The following is a 17,600-nucleotide window of genomic DNA, read 5'->3' as shown; positions in this document are numbered from 1 at the left end:
ATTTGTGAACCCAAAATGTGATTGGACCAACAAACCTGATATGCATCAGCATGGAGATCTGCATCTCCATGGGACCAAAAAATGAGTGTGAATGCCTCCTGGATTATTTCTACAGTGTGTTTTGGGCCTCAGTTTATTCTATAAAAGCATGTAACATTAACAAGGCTGCCCCAAGACATTTTACTTCCTGTGACAATAAAAAAGATGTCAGTCTTCCCTAGAAAAGCTGACTTGTTGGATCTTGCTTGAAAGTTGTAATGGATGTAGGGGGATCAGGGTTTTTCCCCAGCAGACAATGGAACACTAATTAAGCAGACACAAATCCTCCTTGCGTATCTTCCCACCTTGAGGCCTTGCCATTGAGCAACAGAACAACACACAGATTAACATGTAAATCACTCCACCCAACCTAGAGTCACACAGTATATATCTATCTTATATCTATATAAATAAAAATGTAAATGTCTGTTTGTTCAAAATCGTAAATCTCCGAAAGTTCTCCACCAATTGCTTTGAAATTTTGACAGAACGTTCCATTCGAATGCACTCATGTTTGTATATACATATACCTACTATTGCGTAGATGTCACACCTGTGACAGGTAAAAATATGCGTTTTTGGCAAAACAGCGCCATCTGTTGGACGTAACAGCAACACACGCTCTACTAAATATTTGACTGGTGTTTGCAATCACCATCAACAAAGCTCAGGGCCAATCTTTAGAACTGTGCGGTTTAGATCTAGGCATGGGTTGCTTCTCACTTGGACAAGTATATGTTGCGTGTTGTAGAGTCGGCAAACCAGACAATCTCTATGCCTACACAGACAATGGAACAACAACAAAAATTGTATACCCACAAGCATTCTGGAATTAATTATTTCAGAAACATGTGCTTTCTCTTTTCTTTCTTTTCATTTAACCAGACTGAGCCACAGCAATGTGTGGCTGGGTACAACTAGTGTATGTATGTATATACACACAGACACATATATATATGCCCACTCTCTTCCATGCCAGCATTCTCTGAAGATGCCTGCCGCAGATGCCGGCAAAACGTCAAGCACAAACTGTTCTAGAAGATGCCACATAGCCTGAAAACCCATCTTTATTTTGGCAGAAACAGTCTGTGGCCTCCGTGTTTCCCATTGAAATGCTTTAACCAGGAGATGGGGGTGAAGCTCAGCGGGGAGAAAGGAGAGGCTCCCACATTCTTAATTATAAAGTTTATTTTTTTTAGAAAATAAAAATGTGAAATTTAATCATTCTAGTTTTTTAAATTAATGTTTTTAAATGAAGAATGCTAAAGCACTGCTGTTTGGCGCCTCTTCAGACTCCTCACAGAGAGAGAGAGAGAGAGAGAGAGAGAGAGCCACTTCTGCGTCTTGCCAGCAGATGGCGCTGCAGCCGCCGCGGCCGCCTTTCCCTGAATCAAGGCGCCTTCTACAAAATGGCGGCGCCCAGGAGGGGAGAGCTCTGAGGCAAAGCCGAGGCCGGAGACATGAAGCAGGCAGCCTCCTCCTCCTCCTCTTCGCCGCCTAAGAGTGGCCCTGGCCGCCTGGGGAGACGGGGAGGGCGGCGAAGGCCCCCACCGCAACCCGGGAAGCTGCAGAAACTGGGGCTGGCGGTGCGACAGTTTGTCGGAGCGGCGGCGGCGGCGTCCGAAAACAGCGGCCGCTTCTCGGCCTTCGAAGCCCCGCAGAAGCAGAAGCAGCGGGGGAGGAACCGCCGGGAGCTGAGGCGGGAGAAGCGCAAGTGGAAGCGGGCCCAGCGCCGCCGCCGTTGTCTCCCGAAGGAAGGGGAGGAAGAGGAGGCCCCAATATCGGTGGTTAAAGCCCCGCGGGCCCCTCAGCAGCCGAAGGAGAGGCCTGCTCCGCCTGAAGGCCCGGCCCAGCGCGGGGAGAAGAAGGAGAAGAAGAAGCAGCGGCCCTCCTCCTCGGCCTCGGCGGCCCTGGCTCGCAAGAGAGCCTTGCTGGCGGCCAACGAGGCCGAGGAGCGGGAGATCCGTCGCCTGGAGAGGCAGCTGGGCCTCAGCCGGCGTCGGAAGCAAGGCAGACCCCGGGAGGCCTCGGCCTTGCCTCAGAGCTTCGCCCGAGACGGTTTGGGTTACGTCTTGGGGGCTCTGGACCCTGGGGCCTCCACCTTTTGCGGCCTGGAAGAGAGCAGCGAGGAAGAAATAGGAGGAGAAGAAGAAATGGAGGAGGAAGAGGGAAGAGAAGGAAGGGAATGGGAAGAAAAGCTGGGCCTGACTGGGGAAGGAGGAGAAGAAACGGAGGAGGAAGAGAGGAGAGAAGGAAAGGAATGGGAAGAAGGACCGTCTGGAGAAGAAGAGGAGGATTGGAGTATGGAGGAAGAAGGAGGGCCCAATGTGGAAGGAGAGACGGAGGATGAAGATCTCTCCAGTGGCTTCATCAGTCCAGAAGGCCTTGCCAAGGAGCCTGCCTCGCCCAAAGAAGGGGAGGTCTGTGCAAAAGGGGTTTTTGGGGGGCGTCTTGTAGTGGCTCCAGCCCTCAGAAAAACCAGGTCAAGAGCCATTATTTATTTACTTCATTTTTAGCCCACCTTTCTCCCAAGTTGGGGCCCAAGGCAGCTCACTAAATATATAGATTCAAAGGCAGTTAACAACGACAAAAAGCCCGCAGGGGCGGCATCCGCACTACGGACTACTTAACACACTTTGACACAGCTTTAGCTGCCATGGCTTGGTGGCGGTTTGCCACAACGAACTACAAACCCCAGGATTCCATGGGAAGGAGCCGTGGCAATTAAAGCAGCGTCAGGCTGGATTATGTCTGCAGTGCAGGTGCGGCCCCAATTAGTATGGGCCATTCCCATGTTCTGGAAACCTGAGTGTTTGTTTGTTGTTATTGTGTGCCTACAAGTTATTTCCAATTTATGGAGTCTCTGTCATGGGAGAAGAGGAGGCCGAAGAGGATTTAAGCATGGAAGAAGAAGAAAGGGAAGGAGAAGAAGAGTCAAGAAGCTCAGAAGATGGACTACAATGCCTCATAGACCGTATTGAGCGAGACAAGTGGTTTGATTCAGTATAGGCTGCCTCATATCAGAGACTGGAAAAATATCCCCCTACAGTTGTCACAATTCCTCACTTACTGACTGGGAGATGTAACACAAAAAGTACAGTCAGACTTCCGGATTTATGACTTTGATTTTTGCAGATTTGATTATTCACAGATTTGATTAATATCTTCTCTGTAGGAATCTCTAGGTCCTCCAGTACAACTCTGTGATCAACATCAGCCCAAAGTCATGCTGGAAGACCTAGAGCTTCCTAGAAAGAGCACTTGTCTAGGCATCGGTAGTCCCTGCAGCTCAATTCTGTGGTCAACCTCTAGCAGATGCTGACCATAGAGTTGTGCTGGAGGACCTACAGATTCCTAGAGAAGGGTTATCTCAGGTTAAAAAAAGTTAGCATTTGTGTTATTTGTGGTTTTTCAACTTTCATGGGGGTCTGTGCTCTTAACCCCAGTGAATGTGGAAGGACTGTTGTAATTTGTTCAAGCGTTGTTTCATACGTTTACACTATAACCAGTGACAAATCCTGGGGAAACACAGTCTCTGCTTCCAGAAAGATACACTTGCCAAATATTAATTTTTGTCAAATAAGAGTTTGTTACAGTTCTTCACATACATTTTTACATATACAGTACTTCACAATGAACTATATTGATATTAGCTATTCCATAACCAAGTGATCCAGTGTGATGTAGTCATTTAAGTTTTGGACTGGACTCTGAGAGACCAGGATTTGAATCTCCACTTGGCCACGAATACTGACAGGGTGACGCTGGGCAATTTACAGACTTTCAGCAAACCCCCTCTGAATAAATCATGTCAAGGAAAACCCAGCAGTAGGTTTCCTGTGGAGTCAGAAACAATGTGGAGGCACACAATGACAATTCAGTAATTTCAGAACAAGTGTTACCAAAAGGATTTTTTAAAGTATCCCTGTGTGAAGTTCACATGGCAAATATAATGAAATATGTACAATGGTGTGCTTTTAATTTATAATCACCTAAGACCTGTATTTAGTTACATTGTGAAATCTAAAATTACTTACTAAAACATCTTTGCCTTTGTTTTGTTTAGAGTCTTTCCCAGAGTGCAACAAAATATGTTCCTCCTCAGATGCGAAGGTCTGGAGAGACACTAGATGCCAAAAAGAGGGAAGAATTAGAAAGACTAAAAAAAACGTTGAAAGGTCTAATCAACAGGTAGTACTGAGTTTGTGCTAACCAACTTTGCCTTGGAAAAAATATATTGTTCTACCAAAAGAGCATGAGTAGAACTCAATTTTCACTCCTGAATGTATCCCAGCTCCAAGTCTTTTGTTCGACTTTTAGAACAAACTGAATAGCTTTCCCCTCCATCAGATCAATGTGTGATCATAGCAAGGCTTGATATTAAGCATAACAGATTATGTTCTGATATGATCAGCAGTGCTACTTTTTTCTCCACTATGATTCTGTTAAAATGGATGGAGCATTTCTTAAAGTTTGGAATCTCTGTGTTAAATATATTCAGCTTATAACTATTGAGGCTGAATTTTATAGATACTGTATGTGTTTCATCTGTAAAAGAAACTAAAGTTAAATACATATATATATATTAAAAGGAAAAGATTCAGATGCAAGATGCATCTAATTATTTTTATTAAGATATGTTTTAAATGAGAGTTCATGCCGTTCTCCAGAAGATTTTGGACTTCAGTCTTACCATTGGCTAATCAAGCTGGGATTGCCTTAACTTGTGTGTTTAATAGTATCTGGAGAACCACATGAATTCTGTGTCTAATTTGAGTGTATAAATATATATTTTGGAATTGAGGTGTTATTTAAATTGACTGGGTGATAATGATGAAACAAAACAGCAAGACAAACATTTTAAATGTGTTTCTTACTTGTTTCCCACTAGGTTGAGTGAACCCAATCTAGCCTCCATAAGTGGGCAATTGGAGGAGCTATATATGGCAAACAGCAGAAAAGATATGAATGAAACATTAACAGATATTCTCATCAGTGCTTGTGTTATGCCATCAGCCATGCCATCCAGACTGGTGATGGAGCATGTTCTTTTGATCAGCATCCTTCATAGAACAGTGGGAATCGAGGTATTTATTTATTTATTTATTTATTTATTTTTATCCCGCCTTTCTCCCAAGTTGGGACCCAAGGCGGCTATTCCTTTCTGAGCTGTTTCTCTAACTTGATTGGCACAGCAAGATAATTACATTTTCTAATGAGTGTTTCATTTTTAGGGGCTAATTAGGTTCTAATTATAGTAATTAGGGACTTTTTGCTGCTTTTAATATCTGATTTAAGCAGTACCATCCTGGGTACTGTTTAGCAGAACAGCAGAATATACATTCAAATACAATAAACTCCCCTTGCAAATTGATTGAAATATGTAGAAGATTTTTAATTTTTTCAGTATTTCATTATCCAAACATTGAGAGGATTTACAATAGTGGAATACAGTAAAAAAGTGAATATATTAGTGGTGTGAGTCAGAGAGCCGGGATAGTTTAGTGGTTGGTAGTGACCTAGGAGTGGGTGCATCTCAGTTCACTTTCCAGCCCAGTCATGAACCCAGTCTCTCAGCCCAAACTACCACCAGAATTATTTTGAAGATAAAATGAAAGAGAATGAAACCATGCATGTCATTCTGTATTATTTGAAAGAAGGGCAGGATATAAATACAATAATTAAATACAGAGACACAGGCCCTTTGGTCTTCGGCAGGTTTGCCATGATCAATTTCCACAGCTGTCACTTTATTTTAATAACTGGCCTCCTTGTGCTCCATGGCAATTTAAAGCTGTTTCCTCAAGTGCTGCATAATTGGGTTTCTGAGTTATCTCACAACTACCTCTGAAATATTAAGAAGTAACATTTATTGTAAATGAGAATGTCCCATTCTAAAGTTACCATTTCCAAGTTTGCTTATTAAAAGGGGTTGAAATTACACTCATGAGAACTGTGGAATTGACAGAGAGAACATGCTGTGCACTGCTAGCCTGATGCAGTGGTTGGTAATCTTATGGTAGTGCCCTATCCAATATGCACTCTTCTGTGCCTTCTAAATAGCTGGTCAGCAAGTTTTAAGACTTCAAAATTAGTTATAGATTGCTTTATTTCATTTTTAAAACATTAAATGCTCAGCAGTTCGTTGATTGTGTGTGTTAACTCTTGCAGGTTGGTGCTCATTTTTTGGAAACTGTGGTGAGGAAATTTGATGAAGTGTACAAAAGTGAAACTGAAGGGAAGGAATGTGAGAACCTAATTACCTTAATTGCTCATTTGTATAACTTTTATGTAGTGCATTCAGTGCTGATCTTTGACATCTTAAAGAAGCTTGTTAGCACTTTTTCTGAAAAGGATATTGAACTAATTCTGCTGCTGCTGAAAAATGTGGGCTTTTCCTTGAGGAAGGATGATGCTTTGGCACTGAAAGAACTTATCACTGAAGCCCAGAAAAAAGCAAACGTTGTAGGGAAGCAGTTCCAGGACCAGTCACGGGTATGAATGATTTTTAAAAACACCTTTTGTGATGATTTATTATTTGGCAGGAACTTTAATCTGTGCATGTTTTCGCAGTACAGCGTGTATGATAACATGATTGGAAGGGTTTTGTTGCCTGAACTAGAACCTAAAACTGCCCTTACACTGTCAGGCTGTTATACATGAGGAATATAGTATCGTAACAGAGTGTTCCTGTTTAATAAGGCAAATTAAAAATGCCAGGGATATTTTATTCCTATATTGCAGAAATAGATCTGGAATTAGGGGAGAATGTCTTGAAGCACTGGGACTCTTCCTCTTTTTTGCATCTCTTAGCCACTGAATTTCCTCAACGCAATACCAACAGGCACTGCTTTGTCTACAGAGACCTTCCATACAAACGCGCTCCATTCTAAGACTTTGTTTTTAAAACATTTTTACAAGTAACCACTTTTACCCACAGGACCAGAATGTTTAGGACTCTGCCTAGAAGCATTTGGTGACAGTACGGAAGTATATTGTTTATACAGGGGTAAGGAAGGCAGAGTCCTAAACATTCTGGTCCTGTGAGTAAAAGCGGTTACTTGTAAAAATGTTTTAAAAATAACACCTTCAGGTGTTGTTGATGTGACTCCCATCATCCCTCATCATTGGCTGTGCTAGCTGGGGTACAGTTGTGATTTATCAATATTTGGAGGGTTACATGTTCCCAGCCCTGATTCTGTCACTCATTAAGATATCAGAAGTATTCAGATATGTGTGACAGTGTAGGTTTTTAACCTACAAATCTGATCACTCTCTGGAAAGCCAATAAATTGAAGCTTTTTAGTATTTCTGAAGAAGGAGCAAGACAAAAGTTTTATTTTGTTTGCAGGTTTTTAACAACCAAGACTTGTATAAAATAACGTTTTGGGTTCAGTCCAGTTTTCATCTTTATACTAGAAATCTTTGTCATTTTAGGTTCTGGAATAATAATGCAGACATGTTGTCTATTTCAAAAGGTTCGGTTTATGTTGGAGATTATGCTGGCACTAAAAAATAATGACATGAGGAAAATCCCTGGCTATGATCCTGAGCCTGTTGAGAAACTACGAAAGCTTCAGAGAACATTGGTAAAGTAGAAAGAAAAATAATATTCCTGATGAATTTTAATTGAAATCTTTACTTTAGTAAAAAAAATAACCTGACACTATTTTTTTTGGACCTTTAGAGGGTATTAATGAGATCAGTTGACTGTCCTAGTAAAAGGAGGTTTGGTTTTCAGGATTGACTGCTAATTTTGTCATTTTTTTCAGAAAGAGTTCCCCTATAGTTACTTAAGTAAGCTACAATTAAAATCTTCTTGTTACATTGGTGGTATAAATGATGGTCTTACTTTATTGCCCAGTATTTGGTTACAAAACTCTGTATTTAAGACTTTTCCTCCGATCACAACTTCTCACTAGATTCACAACATGTCTGGAAAAGAAGCACAGCTCCGTGTATCCCTGGAATGTCTTCTCAATGCTGATGAGGTTGGTCGCTGGTGGATTGTTGGATCATCTTGGAGTGGAGCGCCAATGATTGACAGCCCCAGTGACAAAGTTCAGCAAATGCTTCCTATAGGAAAGGTAATTGTGATGAGAATTAATCAATGCTTGTGGCCTTTCTAGTACTGTGTTCTCCAACTAACATTTTTATTGCCAGGCTTGTTTGGGTTTTTTTGCATCAACACAAGTGAGGGTGGAATTCAGAGACATAGCTGTGTTAGTTTAGAATATCAGTATGTTACAACTTCTTTCACACGGTTAGTCTCAAAGGTGCTACAAGATCCCTGTACATGCACATGAGGGTGGTTGTGGTTTTATCGCTTAGGGATGTAGTCCTTTCACAGTGTAGAGTTGGCCCTCCATATCCATGGATTCTTTATCCATGGATTCAAGCATGGATTCAAGCTTAATTTAAGCTTAAAAATATTCAAAAATGTATAAATTCCAAAAAGCAAACCTTGATTTTGCCATTTTATATAAGGGGCACTATTTTGCTACACCATTGTATTTAAGTGAACTTGAGCATCCATGGATTTTGGTATCCATGGGGGGCCCTGGAACCAAACCCCATTGGACACCACCATATTTGCAAATAAGTTCAAGCCACCTTAGTCTTCTAATATGTAAGGCATGTTTACATCTTGTTTTTTCTCCCCTGTACATCTCTCTGCCTTATTTCCAAATATTTTTCTCCAAGCAGTTGGGCTCATGTCCCAACTCATACATTAGTCAGCAGTAAATCTGCTGTCCGAGCATGCCATTAGTGATGTGCTTAAGGACCAAATTACACTTTGTGTTCATGCTTCTAGAAAAAAAAGAGTGTGCTTACACTGGCCATTTTCCTTTTGCAGAAAATGCAGCTGCAGGGTTCCAAATCTGGATTGGGGGTTGTACGAGTTTCATGCTGAATATTACACCCCACAGTTATTTGTCCCTGGAGGTTCTGTTCATTGAAAACAATTACTTAGGGAGCAAATAACAATTTTTTTTTAATTTTTTGCTAGGAAGCCAGCATGGAATCTAGCAAGCTTAGGCACAGTTTTTTAACACTGGTCCTAAGAATTGCCATTTTGAAAATACCCTGAGCCACTTGCTTACTTCCCTTACATAACAACCCAGTCTGTGACTTTACTTGGTTTTCAGCAGTGAAGTTACTATTTGAATTTATTTTGTTCACCCAATGGATGCATATTTTAAAACAAAATGTAATTTTTTTAATCTACCCTTTTCCTCATCTAGGTGAGTTCAAAGATTCTGGAACTTGCTCGTAAGCAAAGAATGAACACAGACATCAGGAGAAATATATTTTGCATCTTGATGACCAGTGAGGATTTTTTGGATGCCTTTGAAAAACTTCTGAAGTAAGTAGTCACAGAATGGTATTATCCCAAAAACTAAGACACTATTTGGGTGTAAAAAAAACTTATCCTGGAATAACTATCTACAAAGTCAGAAAACTGTCTGTTAGTGATAGCAAATATATACATTGCCTGGTGCAACCAGAAGCAGAAGGAAATAATCCAGCAAGCAAATTTATACCTGTTCATTAAGAAGTAAAATACTCGCATGTTGCTTATAACTATTACAGGAATGCAGATTATAGCCCCGTTGTAAGAGAGGAGCTTGCAGCACTGAAAAGAAAAAACAAACAGCTCCTTTTTGTTCCTTTAATGCAGAGTTGGGTTGCCTGCAGCACAACAACCGTAAGCAGGCTTCCCCATTGTTTCAGGTAGTTCTTGACTTAAATTCAGAAGCCTTCTGCAAGCGACCATTTCAGGCTTCTGAGAACAGCTGTATTTTCTTTTCCTCAGAACCCACTGAAAGGGAGGGGTGGACAAAAAGAGAGAAAATGGGGTCTTTTGGAGAAGATGGTGTAAAGCTATAGTTCTGTCCCATTCCATGACTGGCTTTGATTCCTCCAGGTCCCCCACTCGTCGGGAAATATAGCACTCAACAAAAGAAAAACGTAGATATCTCAGCTTTTATGAGTTTGGGCTTTCTTTAAATGGGTAGTTACTTTTAGAGTGTTGCATCTGAGTCCAAAACTCTGTGGTGACATTGGAGAAGAAAGTTCACCCCCCCCCTTTTTTTTTTTTTTTTTTTTTTTTTTTTTTTTTTTTTTTTTTTTGGAGTTGGCTGAAGTTGTGTGAAGTAGACAATAGGTCTGCCATGTCATCAGATTTTTTGCCCAGTGAGGTTCCTACTAGTTTCCAGTGTGTATATTTACAACATATAAGGTTATTACACTTGATCTTAGCCAAAAGCCCAAGAAGTGATATAGCGAGGGCTATAATAACTATTACAGCAAGAATCAATAACTGGTGTTAGTAACTAATAGTAAACATCCCTTTTTGACCCAGTTCATTTTTATAGTGCACTGAACAACGAGAAAGAATAGTATCTGTTTTGCATAACTAGGTCCGGATATGCTCTTAACTGAACGCTGTTATTTTTAATTGTACAGACTTTGCATATTTATGCTTAATACGTCATTGCTGTGTTAAAACTGGTTGTGGTTGTTTTGCTCTGTTTTTAATTTTTTTATTGCCTGGAGGTCTGTTGACTGTAATAAAGGCTTTGATTGATTGATTGAATATAAGGCTATTTAATAAGAAACTGAATGCAAACGAGGATTAATGTCTGCTAATTGGTGATCATTATCTGCTGGGAAAGCCCCTGACTCTGAACGGTTTCCCATTTGCATTTGCTGAGTCCATATTTTGCTATTCCTCAGGACTGGCAGCCAAATTTTGTTCACTTTAAGGGTTTCTTCTTTCCAGTTGAAATTGTCCAGGTGTTTGTGAATTTCAATGGCTTCCCTGTGCATCCTGACATAGTTATGGTTGGCATGGTCCAGAACTTCGGTGTTTTCAAACAGTATTTTATGCCCAGGATGGTCTGTGGCATGTTCTGCTGCCGTTGATTTTTCTGGCAGACTGGGCCAGCCAGAAAAATCAACGGTAGCAGAACATGCCACAGACCATCCTGGGCATAAAATACTGTTTGAAAACACTGAAATGCTGGACCATTCCAACAACTACCATGTCAGGATGCACAGGGAAGCCATTGAAATCCACAAACACCTGGATAATTTCAACCGGAAAGAAGAAACCCTTAAAGTGAACAAAATTTGGCTGCCAGTCCTGAGGAATAGCAAAATATGGACTCAGCAAATGCAAATGGGAAACCATTCAGAGCCAAGGGCTTTCCCAGCAGATAATAATCACCAATTAGCAGACATTAATCCTCTTTTGCATTAGCCTCCCAGCCTGAGGCCAGCCATCAGCACAGAACAATACACATGCAAATCACTCCTGCATTCCCAGGCTCACACAGTATATATACACCCAATTTTTCCAGGCAAAGCATTCTCTGAAGATGCCAGCCACAGATGCTGGTGAAATGTCAGAAAGAAACTCTGCTAGAACATGGCCACATAGCCCGAAAAACCCACAAAAAACTATAAATATGTATGAACTAAGTGTAACAGGCAATCCTCTAAATTCAGATAAGAAGCACTGCTAAATGCATTTATATCTAGAAACTGTAAAATATTTGCTTGGTGGAAAGTTAGGTCTTATGCAGCCACATAAGGGTATAAGCCACTGCTAGACAGGCCTTACCAATCATCCATCTGCCCTGTATTTGGTTTAACAGCCAGTATTGGACATTGCCACTATGTGCCTGTTCATACCCAGCACCTGGATCTAGAAATTAGCTGCATTACCTTGCCCCTCTTAGCTAATGACATCTGGAGCCATCAGTGGCATTGTTTATTACAAATTGCACATTGTTGTTCCATTGAGTGCACTGAGCCTGAGTATAAAGTTAAACATTTATCTACATTTTAGTAAAATCAGGCCACCAAAGGCAGGCAGGTAGTTCATCTCGGACTCAGAATTCATAGATGAAAGCCTTGTCTTGAAAGGATGCAAATTTTGTTCTTGACACTCTGCATTATAATATTAAGCATTTGTCACTTTAATTGGCTTTAGTACTGCCAAGCATATGACAGCTCTGGAAGCTAAATCAGACTTATTTGACAGAACAGGTACAGCACAAATTAGGGCTATTCCTTGCCAACATTTCTTAATCTTCTCCTATGTGGTCCAGTTCTATGAGCAAGGAGATCATTTAGTCTGCCAGATTTTCTGCTGAGACAGATAGTAGAAACTCATTAATGCTGATTATATTTTTGTAATTAGGTTGGTTGAGATTCCCAACACTCTCAATTAGGAATTAGAAAAACATGCAGGGTAGTTTCTGTTCAGTCATCCCCCTCTGGTAACTTCCTAATTCATTTTGGATAACAGTAACTCAGAGGCCAAAGGTTTTTTTCCTCCATAGTTTTTCTGCATACCATAGCACTTGAATATGGGTGGCACATAAACTGCTTTCTCTACCAGCCCTTATACCCTTTATAAAATGAGTAATTGTTCCATAGTTACTGTACATGCTGTATAATGCACAGAGTTCATACTTTTTTGCTTTTCTTGAAACACAATTGGGTACTTACGGTGATGGAAGGTAAATTCTGGACAAAAGGAATTTTACCAAATACTCAGCCTCTATGTATCTTCGATATTTGCTCCAAAGGGCTGCAAAAAAGGCCAGAACAGAGCTTTGGATACTGCAGAGAGTGGGGGAAGGGGAGAAGGAGAACATTGTTTTATGAGCACAGCAGTGAAAGGGAAATTGCCTCTTCATCTCAAACAGCTTCTATCACTGTAAGGATCCCAATTGTATCATGGCCACTATTTGAGCCAATCCCTCCCGTACATTTTTATATACCATTACACAATAATACAGCACAGGTAAGATACTTGTTTAACGTAAGCTGTTGGATTTGATTTTTTTTAACTTGGTACCTAATGGACTGAACTTAGGTCAAGAAGGAATTAACTATGCGTGATTCTTGAGTTGGCAGTGATTCCTTATTTTACAGTAGTTCATGCTACAAGGTCAAGAAATAGATTTCTACATAATGGCAATTGATGTTTTAGGTTTAGGCTTAAAGATCAGCAGGAGAGAGAGATTGTCCATGTCCTCATAGATTGTTGCCTCCAAGAGAAGACATATAATCCCTTCTATGCATATTTGTCTGCCAAGTTCTGTGAATATGAAAGACGATTCCAGGTAGGCTAAGAATTTGTCTTTCTTTTTACTGGTTGCACTATTTGAATAAAGATATTTCTGGGAATAAGTGGCATTATCAAATGCAAATACAATGTATATAAATATGTAGCTTCTAAAGATTATAGCAAAGTTTTTATGGAGAATGTATTCAGGGGGATAAGGCTTTAACTCTTCTGTAGTGTTGGTACAGCCAAAAGAGAATGAGAAAGAAGCTATAGATTAGTAGTGGAACAAATTTGTGGAGATCTCAACAAGGTCAGCATCTCTATATCTAGAGGCCTCAAGACTGACTCCTTACCCATGTGGACTGCTACCTGCCCTCTTCCTTAGATATCAGTGTTTTGTTTTGTTTTTCCTTTTCCACTCCGCTCTCTCTCCCATTTCAGGCAGTGGATATTGCTGGGCTGTCACTTGGGACTGGGAGACTTGATCGTCAATCCAGGTGGCTTGCACTTAATAGCTGCCAACGAGAGTCATAGGATATTGTCCTCTGGCATCTCAGCAAATCACACTATACAGCATCTTGCATATAATTGTGGAATAATTATTTAACATTTTCATGAAGACACAAATGATTGCTTTTGAGAACATGCTTTAACATTCTTTTCTGATTTTATTTTGGTGTTTTAGATGACATTTCAGTTCAGTATGTGGGACAAAATCAGAGATCTGGGAAATCTGTCACCTACCACTTTCTTCAATTTAGTTAATCTCTTGGTTCACCTGTTAAAGACTAAGTCTCTCTCCCTTACCATTTTCAAGGTGAGCAAGATTACTCAGTTTTCAAAAATATTTGTGCTTTTTGTGTGTGGAGTTCATGAGTGCTTTGCTGTGTAACTTTATGTACCAACCAAGGCTGTTCATATCTAGAGAAAAAAATGCAGATTTGTCCCTTGTTTGCATCAGTAGCCATTATAGTGTAAAATCTATAAGAGGTATGGAAATCACTCTTGATTATTTCATATTTAATCAAATAATTGCCACTCTTAATTGCAGAATATTTGAGATAGATGCCTTTTTCAGTTATGCTTTAGGGGCTTGATTAAAATATAGCTCTTAGTATATAATGAAGCAGGTGAAGTTAGCTTTTGGAATTAATGCTAACCTTTCATTTAAGTGATATTTATAATATTAGCCTTTTAGAATTTTTTTAATAGCTTAACACTGTCTTGGGTTTTTGCTTTATGTCTTAACATTGCATTATTTTAACTAGGTAATTGAATTCAGTGAATTAGACAAGCCAAAAGTCCACTTCTTACGACAAGTATTGTCTGCACTGTTGCTAAAAACAGATCCAGAAGATCTTAACCACATCTTTGGAAGGTAAGTTATCATGATGATTCTGGTGTCAAATGGCCACTCAGTGATCAAAAACGGATTTTGCATTTATTTGTTTGTTTTCTTTAACAAGCCAGTTCTGGCTTCAAGCTACAACCAAGAATAGTGGCATATCTGTTCTGCTGGATATAAGAGTATAATACAGTATATAAGAGTATAATGCAGGGATAGGGGCCCTGTAACTGTTAAATTTCTTTTTTACTCTGTTTCTCATCTGCCCCAAATAAAATGTTCACTAGATGATGAAAGTTGTAGTGTTAACATCTGTAGGTCCATAGGTTCCCTACCTTGAGTCTAACAACCTAACCAGCCCAATCCATGTGTTCTTTAGAGTCTTTTGTAATCCTGAGTATTCTTGTAAATAATGATGTGACTGTCCTTAAGAAACATTGGGTAGAATAAATTCTTGATTTTGTGTATTTTTACAGATTATCTGACAATCCCAAAATGGGGATGCTACATGAAAGTCTGAAGCTTTTCCTCACGCACTTCTTATTGAAGAACATACAAGCTCATAAAAGTCCTGAAGAAGCCTCCTTATTAAAAGAAAGAATTGAAATAGTAACTAAAGTTTTGAAAGCAAAAGAATCAAGATTGAAATTATAGCATCAGATGTTATCAGATTCACTTTTGTGGGAAGATGGGAGTTTAATTGCCAAGAAGGAAAGGACAAAGCTTCACAGTTGTTAATATACTGGGGACTTCATGTTCTGAACATGGAGCTGCATTAGGTTTGGTATTCAAACCCATCTGTATGTATTTTAAAAATATGTGCATATATAAATGGGGATGGTTTCACATCATTATTTTACCTTCTGTTAATACAACACAAGGTCACCAATGAAAGCTGAATAACCCAAGCAGTGTATTTTTAAAAATGAAATTTCATTTAGTTTCCACCCTGAACATACCATATACTGTAGAAAGTTTTATATACTTTTTAAAGATAACTATATTGAGACAGATTGATTATCAATGTAACTTAATTTTTTTACTCCATTCTTTTACCTTTTAATATATTTTTATATTTTTTATGTTTGCTTATTCATTCTGCTCATGTTTTGGTAGTAATCACTAATACTGCCTCTCTCAAACATTTCCCAATTGTTACCTGTTATGGTAGTTAATTCATTAATAATCTAGCTATAGAATTACTGAAGGTTATTGAATTCTGTGAAAAATCTTAAGTTAGAAGAAGAATCTTTATTACAGTCATAGACCAGCACACATAAAAAGGGCATACAGACTAAAAAGGCAAAAACACAGGTTAAAAACAGTATTTAAAATATTTCAGATTACACAGCTTCAGTATAGCAAGACAAGTTTGGTACTAGTCTACTGCAGAGGCCATTGCCTGGTGAATTCTAACTGCACCTGCACAAAATCTGGCAGCATTATATGTTATATCAGGCTGATGTCTGAAAGCAACAGAGTAGTGTAAAATTGACTGGTGTGTCCTTGGTATTTATGCAATAGAGGTGAAATAAGGCTGAGGTGGATGTCCCTGTGTTATGAGCACTGGAGTAGTACATGCTCTGCTTTCTCTATTTGGCCAGAGTCACAGGGGCATAGTCTCTCTCTGCAAAGGGGGTTGTTTTATATCTGCCTTCAAGAACAGTTGAGAAGAGGATATGACATCATACCAAAGTAAAGGCTCTCCAGTGTTTAGGTTCTTCAAGTTTTGCTAACTATGCCTTGGTGATGCCAAATATCTGTTGTAGTCACTAGCAATAAAAACTGGGTGCTAGTTAGATCCACTTGTTGTTCTGTATCTACCACCAGTTGTCCCAGTTTTTATCTGAACCATTAGTATGGTGATGTGACCACTTAAATTTGAAACAGTTTAGAATCTTGGGCCTGGAACAGACAGGCCAAATGGAGCAGCTTCTGGACACTTCGGAGGTGTAGCGTTTACATGATGTATGACCCTGAGGCCATTCCAATGTCGCAATCTACTTGTTTGGACTGGAACAAAAAGGAGCTGGGAGTGCAGCTTGGGTCCTGCAGTGGTGACCCGCTTTGGAAGCAGGCAATATGGTTGCCATGGTCCCAGCCCACTTGTAGCCAGAGTGGCCTCAGGCCACACCTTCCCACCCTTCTGCTCCAGCCATCGGTTTGTCTTAATTTGGCCCTGTAGGGGGAGGGAGGTGGCAGCAACACTGAATGCCTCCCATCTTAAGTGATTGTGTATTCCTGCATAGCAGAGGGTTGGACTGAATGGCCGTTGTGGGTCTTTTCCAACTGTGGTTCTTCTGCCCAGCCCTCAAACATTTGGGAAATCCTGGCCTATCCTGTATGCACAAATGCTTGGTGAATGATACTGCATGTCAGCTGTATATCCTGCATAGAGCTATTATCATGGATTTTCGCTTTTAAAAAAAGCTGGCCAATGAGACATTTAAACCCCTATTCTGGTTTTTGGATTAGCATTAACAGGAGAACACAAAGAAATCTGTTTTGTAGCTTGGGAGAAAGTGTGACATGGATAAATCACACACACAATCCCCCTTTGGCGGAGCACCTGAGAGGCCTGAGTTTCCGCAGGCCTCTTATGGTATTATATGCTTTTTCCCCCCATTGTGCTGCGCATGAAGGGAAAAGATGAGTTTGATAGCTTCATTTCTTCTGAACACACAAATGTGTCAGTGTGGCTGTCTTGCTTTTGCTTTGGCAGCTGAATATTGTTCTTCAGACATCTGGAATAGTTTGAAGGGTATTGTTCAAGAGAACCTGATACATTAAGCTGTCAAAGGCTGGGGGTCCAAGCTGCGCCAGGTACACTTCCCTGGGGATGATATGTGCATAAAGTTTTAATACTTCAGACACGATCTCTTAATCCTACACAAGATTCCCGTATACCTTTGGGGCAAGGCCTCATTTGTGACATAGAACTGATGTCACAAATCTGCAACTGTTTTCTATTAAGAAATAAAGCTGAAAGTTGAAAATATGTAAGTTTTTTGCAAATGGTACCAAAAATCCCTTTTCACCTGAGGCTACAAAATTCATGAGCTAGAGATATACTTCCTCCCCTAGTCTGATTCGAAAAGAAGTCAGCCATCCGATAACTCCAGCAGTACA

General features: G+C 40.1%; 1 protein-coding gene across 1 annotated transcript; it reads left to right on the top strand.

The window, feature by feature from the left end:
- Positions 1-1,438: 1,438 nt before the first annotated feature.
- On the top strand, positions 1,439-15,553 carry NOM1 (nucleolar protein with MIF4G domain 1). Its single transcript, XM_089533564.1, has 11 exons — positions 1,439-2,459; positions 4,106-4,230; positions 4,931-5,126; positions 6,211-6,534; positions 7,518-7,628; positions 7,962-8,126; positions 9,285-9,406; positions 13,049-13,181; positions 13,812-13,943; positions 14,395-14,504; positions 14,948-15,553. The coding sequence occupies exons 1-11, from the start codon at positions 1,500-1,502 to the stop codon at positions 15,123-15,125; spliced, it is 2,556 nt and encodes an 851-aa protein (XP_089389690.1). The 5' UTR covers positions 1,439-1,499; the 3' UTR covers positions 15,126-15,553.
- The last annotated feature ends 2,047 nt before the right edge of the window (positions 15,554-17,600 follow it).

The sequence above is a fragment of the Sceloporus occidentalis genome, unplaced genomic scaffold (assembly GCF_023333645.1).
Source record: "Sceloporus occidentalis isolate IW3139 unplaced genomic scaffold, rSceOcc1.0.p SCAF_7, whole genome shotgun sequence".
NCBI classification, from domain to species: Eukaryota; Metazoa; Chordata; class Lepidosauria; order Squamata; family Phrynosomatidae; genus Sceloporus; species Sceloporus occidentalis.
The sequence above is the reverse complement of the archived record's forward strand: the minus strand, read 5'-3'. Positions and strand labels throughout refer to the sequence as shown.

Excerpts from the sequence above, each read along its gene's own strand:
- NOM1 (XM_089533564.1), top strand. The coding sequence starts at position 1,500 with ATGAAGCAGGCAGCCTCCTCCTCCTCCTCTTCGCCGCCTAAGAGTGGC. Across the intron at positions 2,460-4,105 it reads CCTCGCCCAAAGAAGGGGAG|AGTCTTTCCCAGAGTGCAAC; the intron begins GTCTGTGCAAAA and ends TGTTTTGTTTAG. Across the intron at positions 14,505-14,947 it reads CTTAACCACATCTTTGGAAG|ATTATCTGACAATCCCAAAA; the intron begins GTAAGTTATCAT and ends GTATTTTTACAG.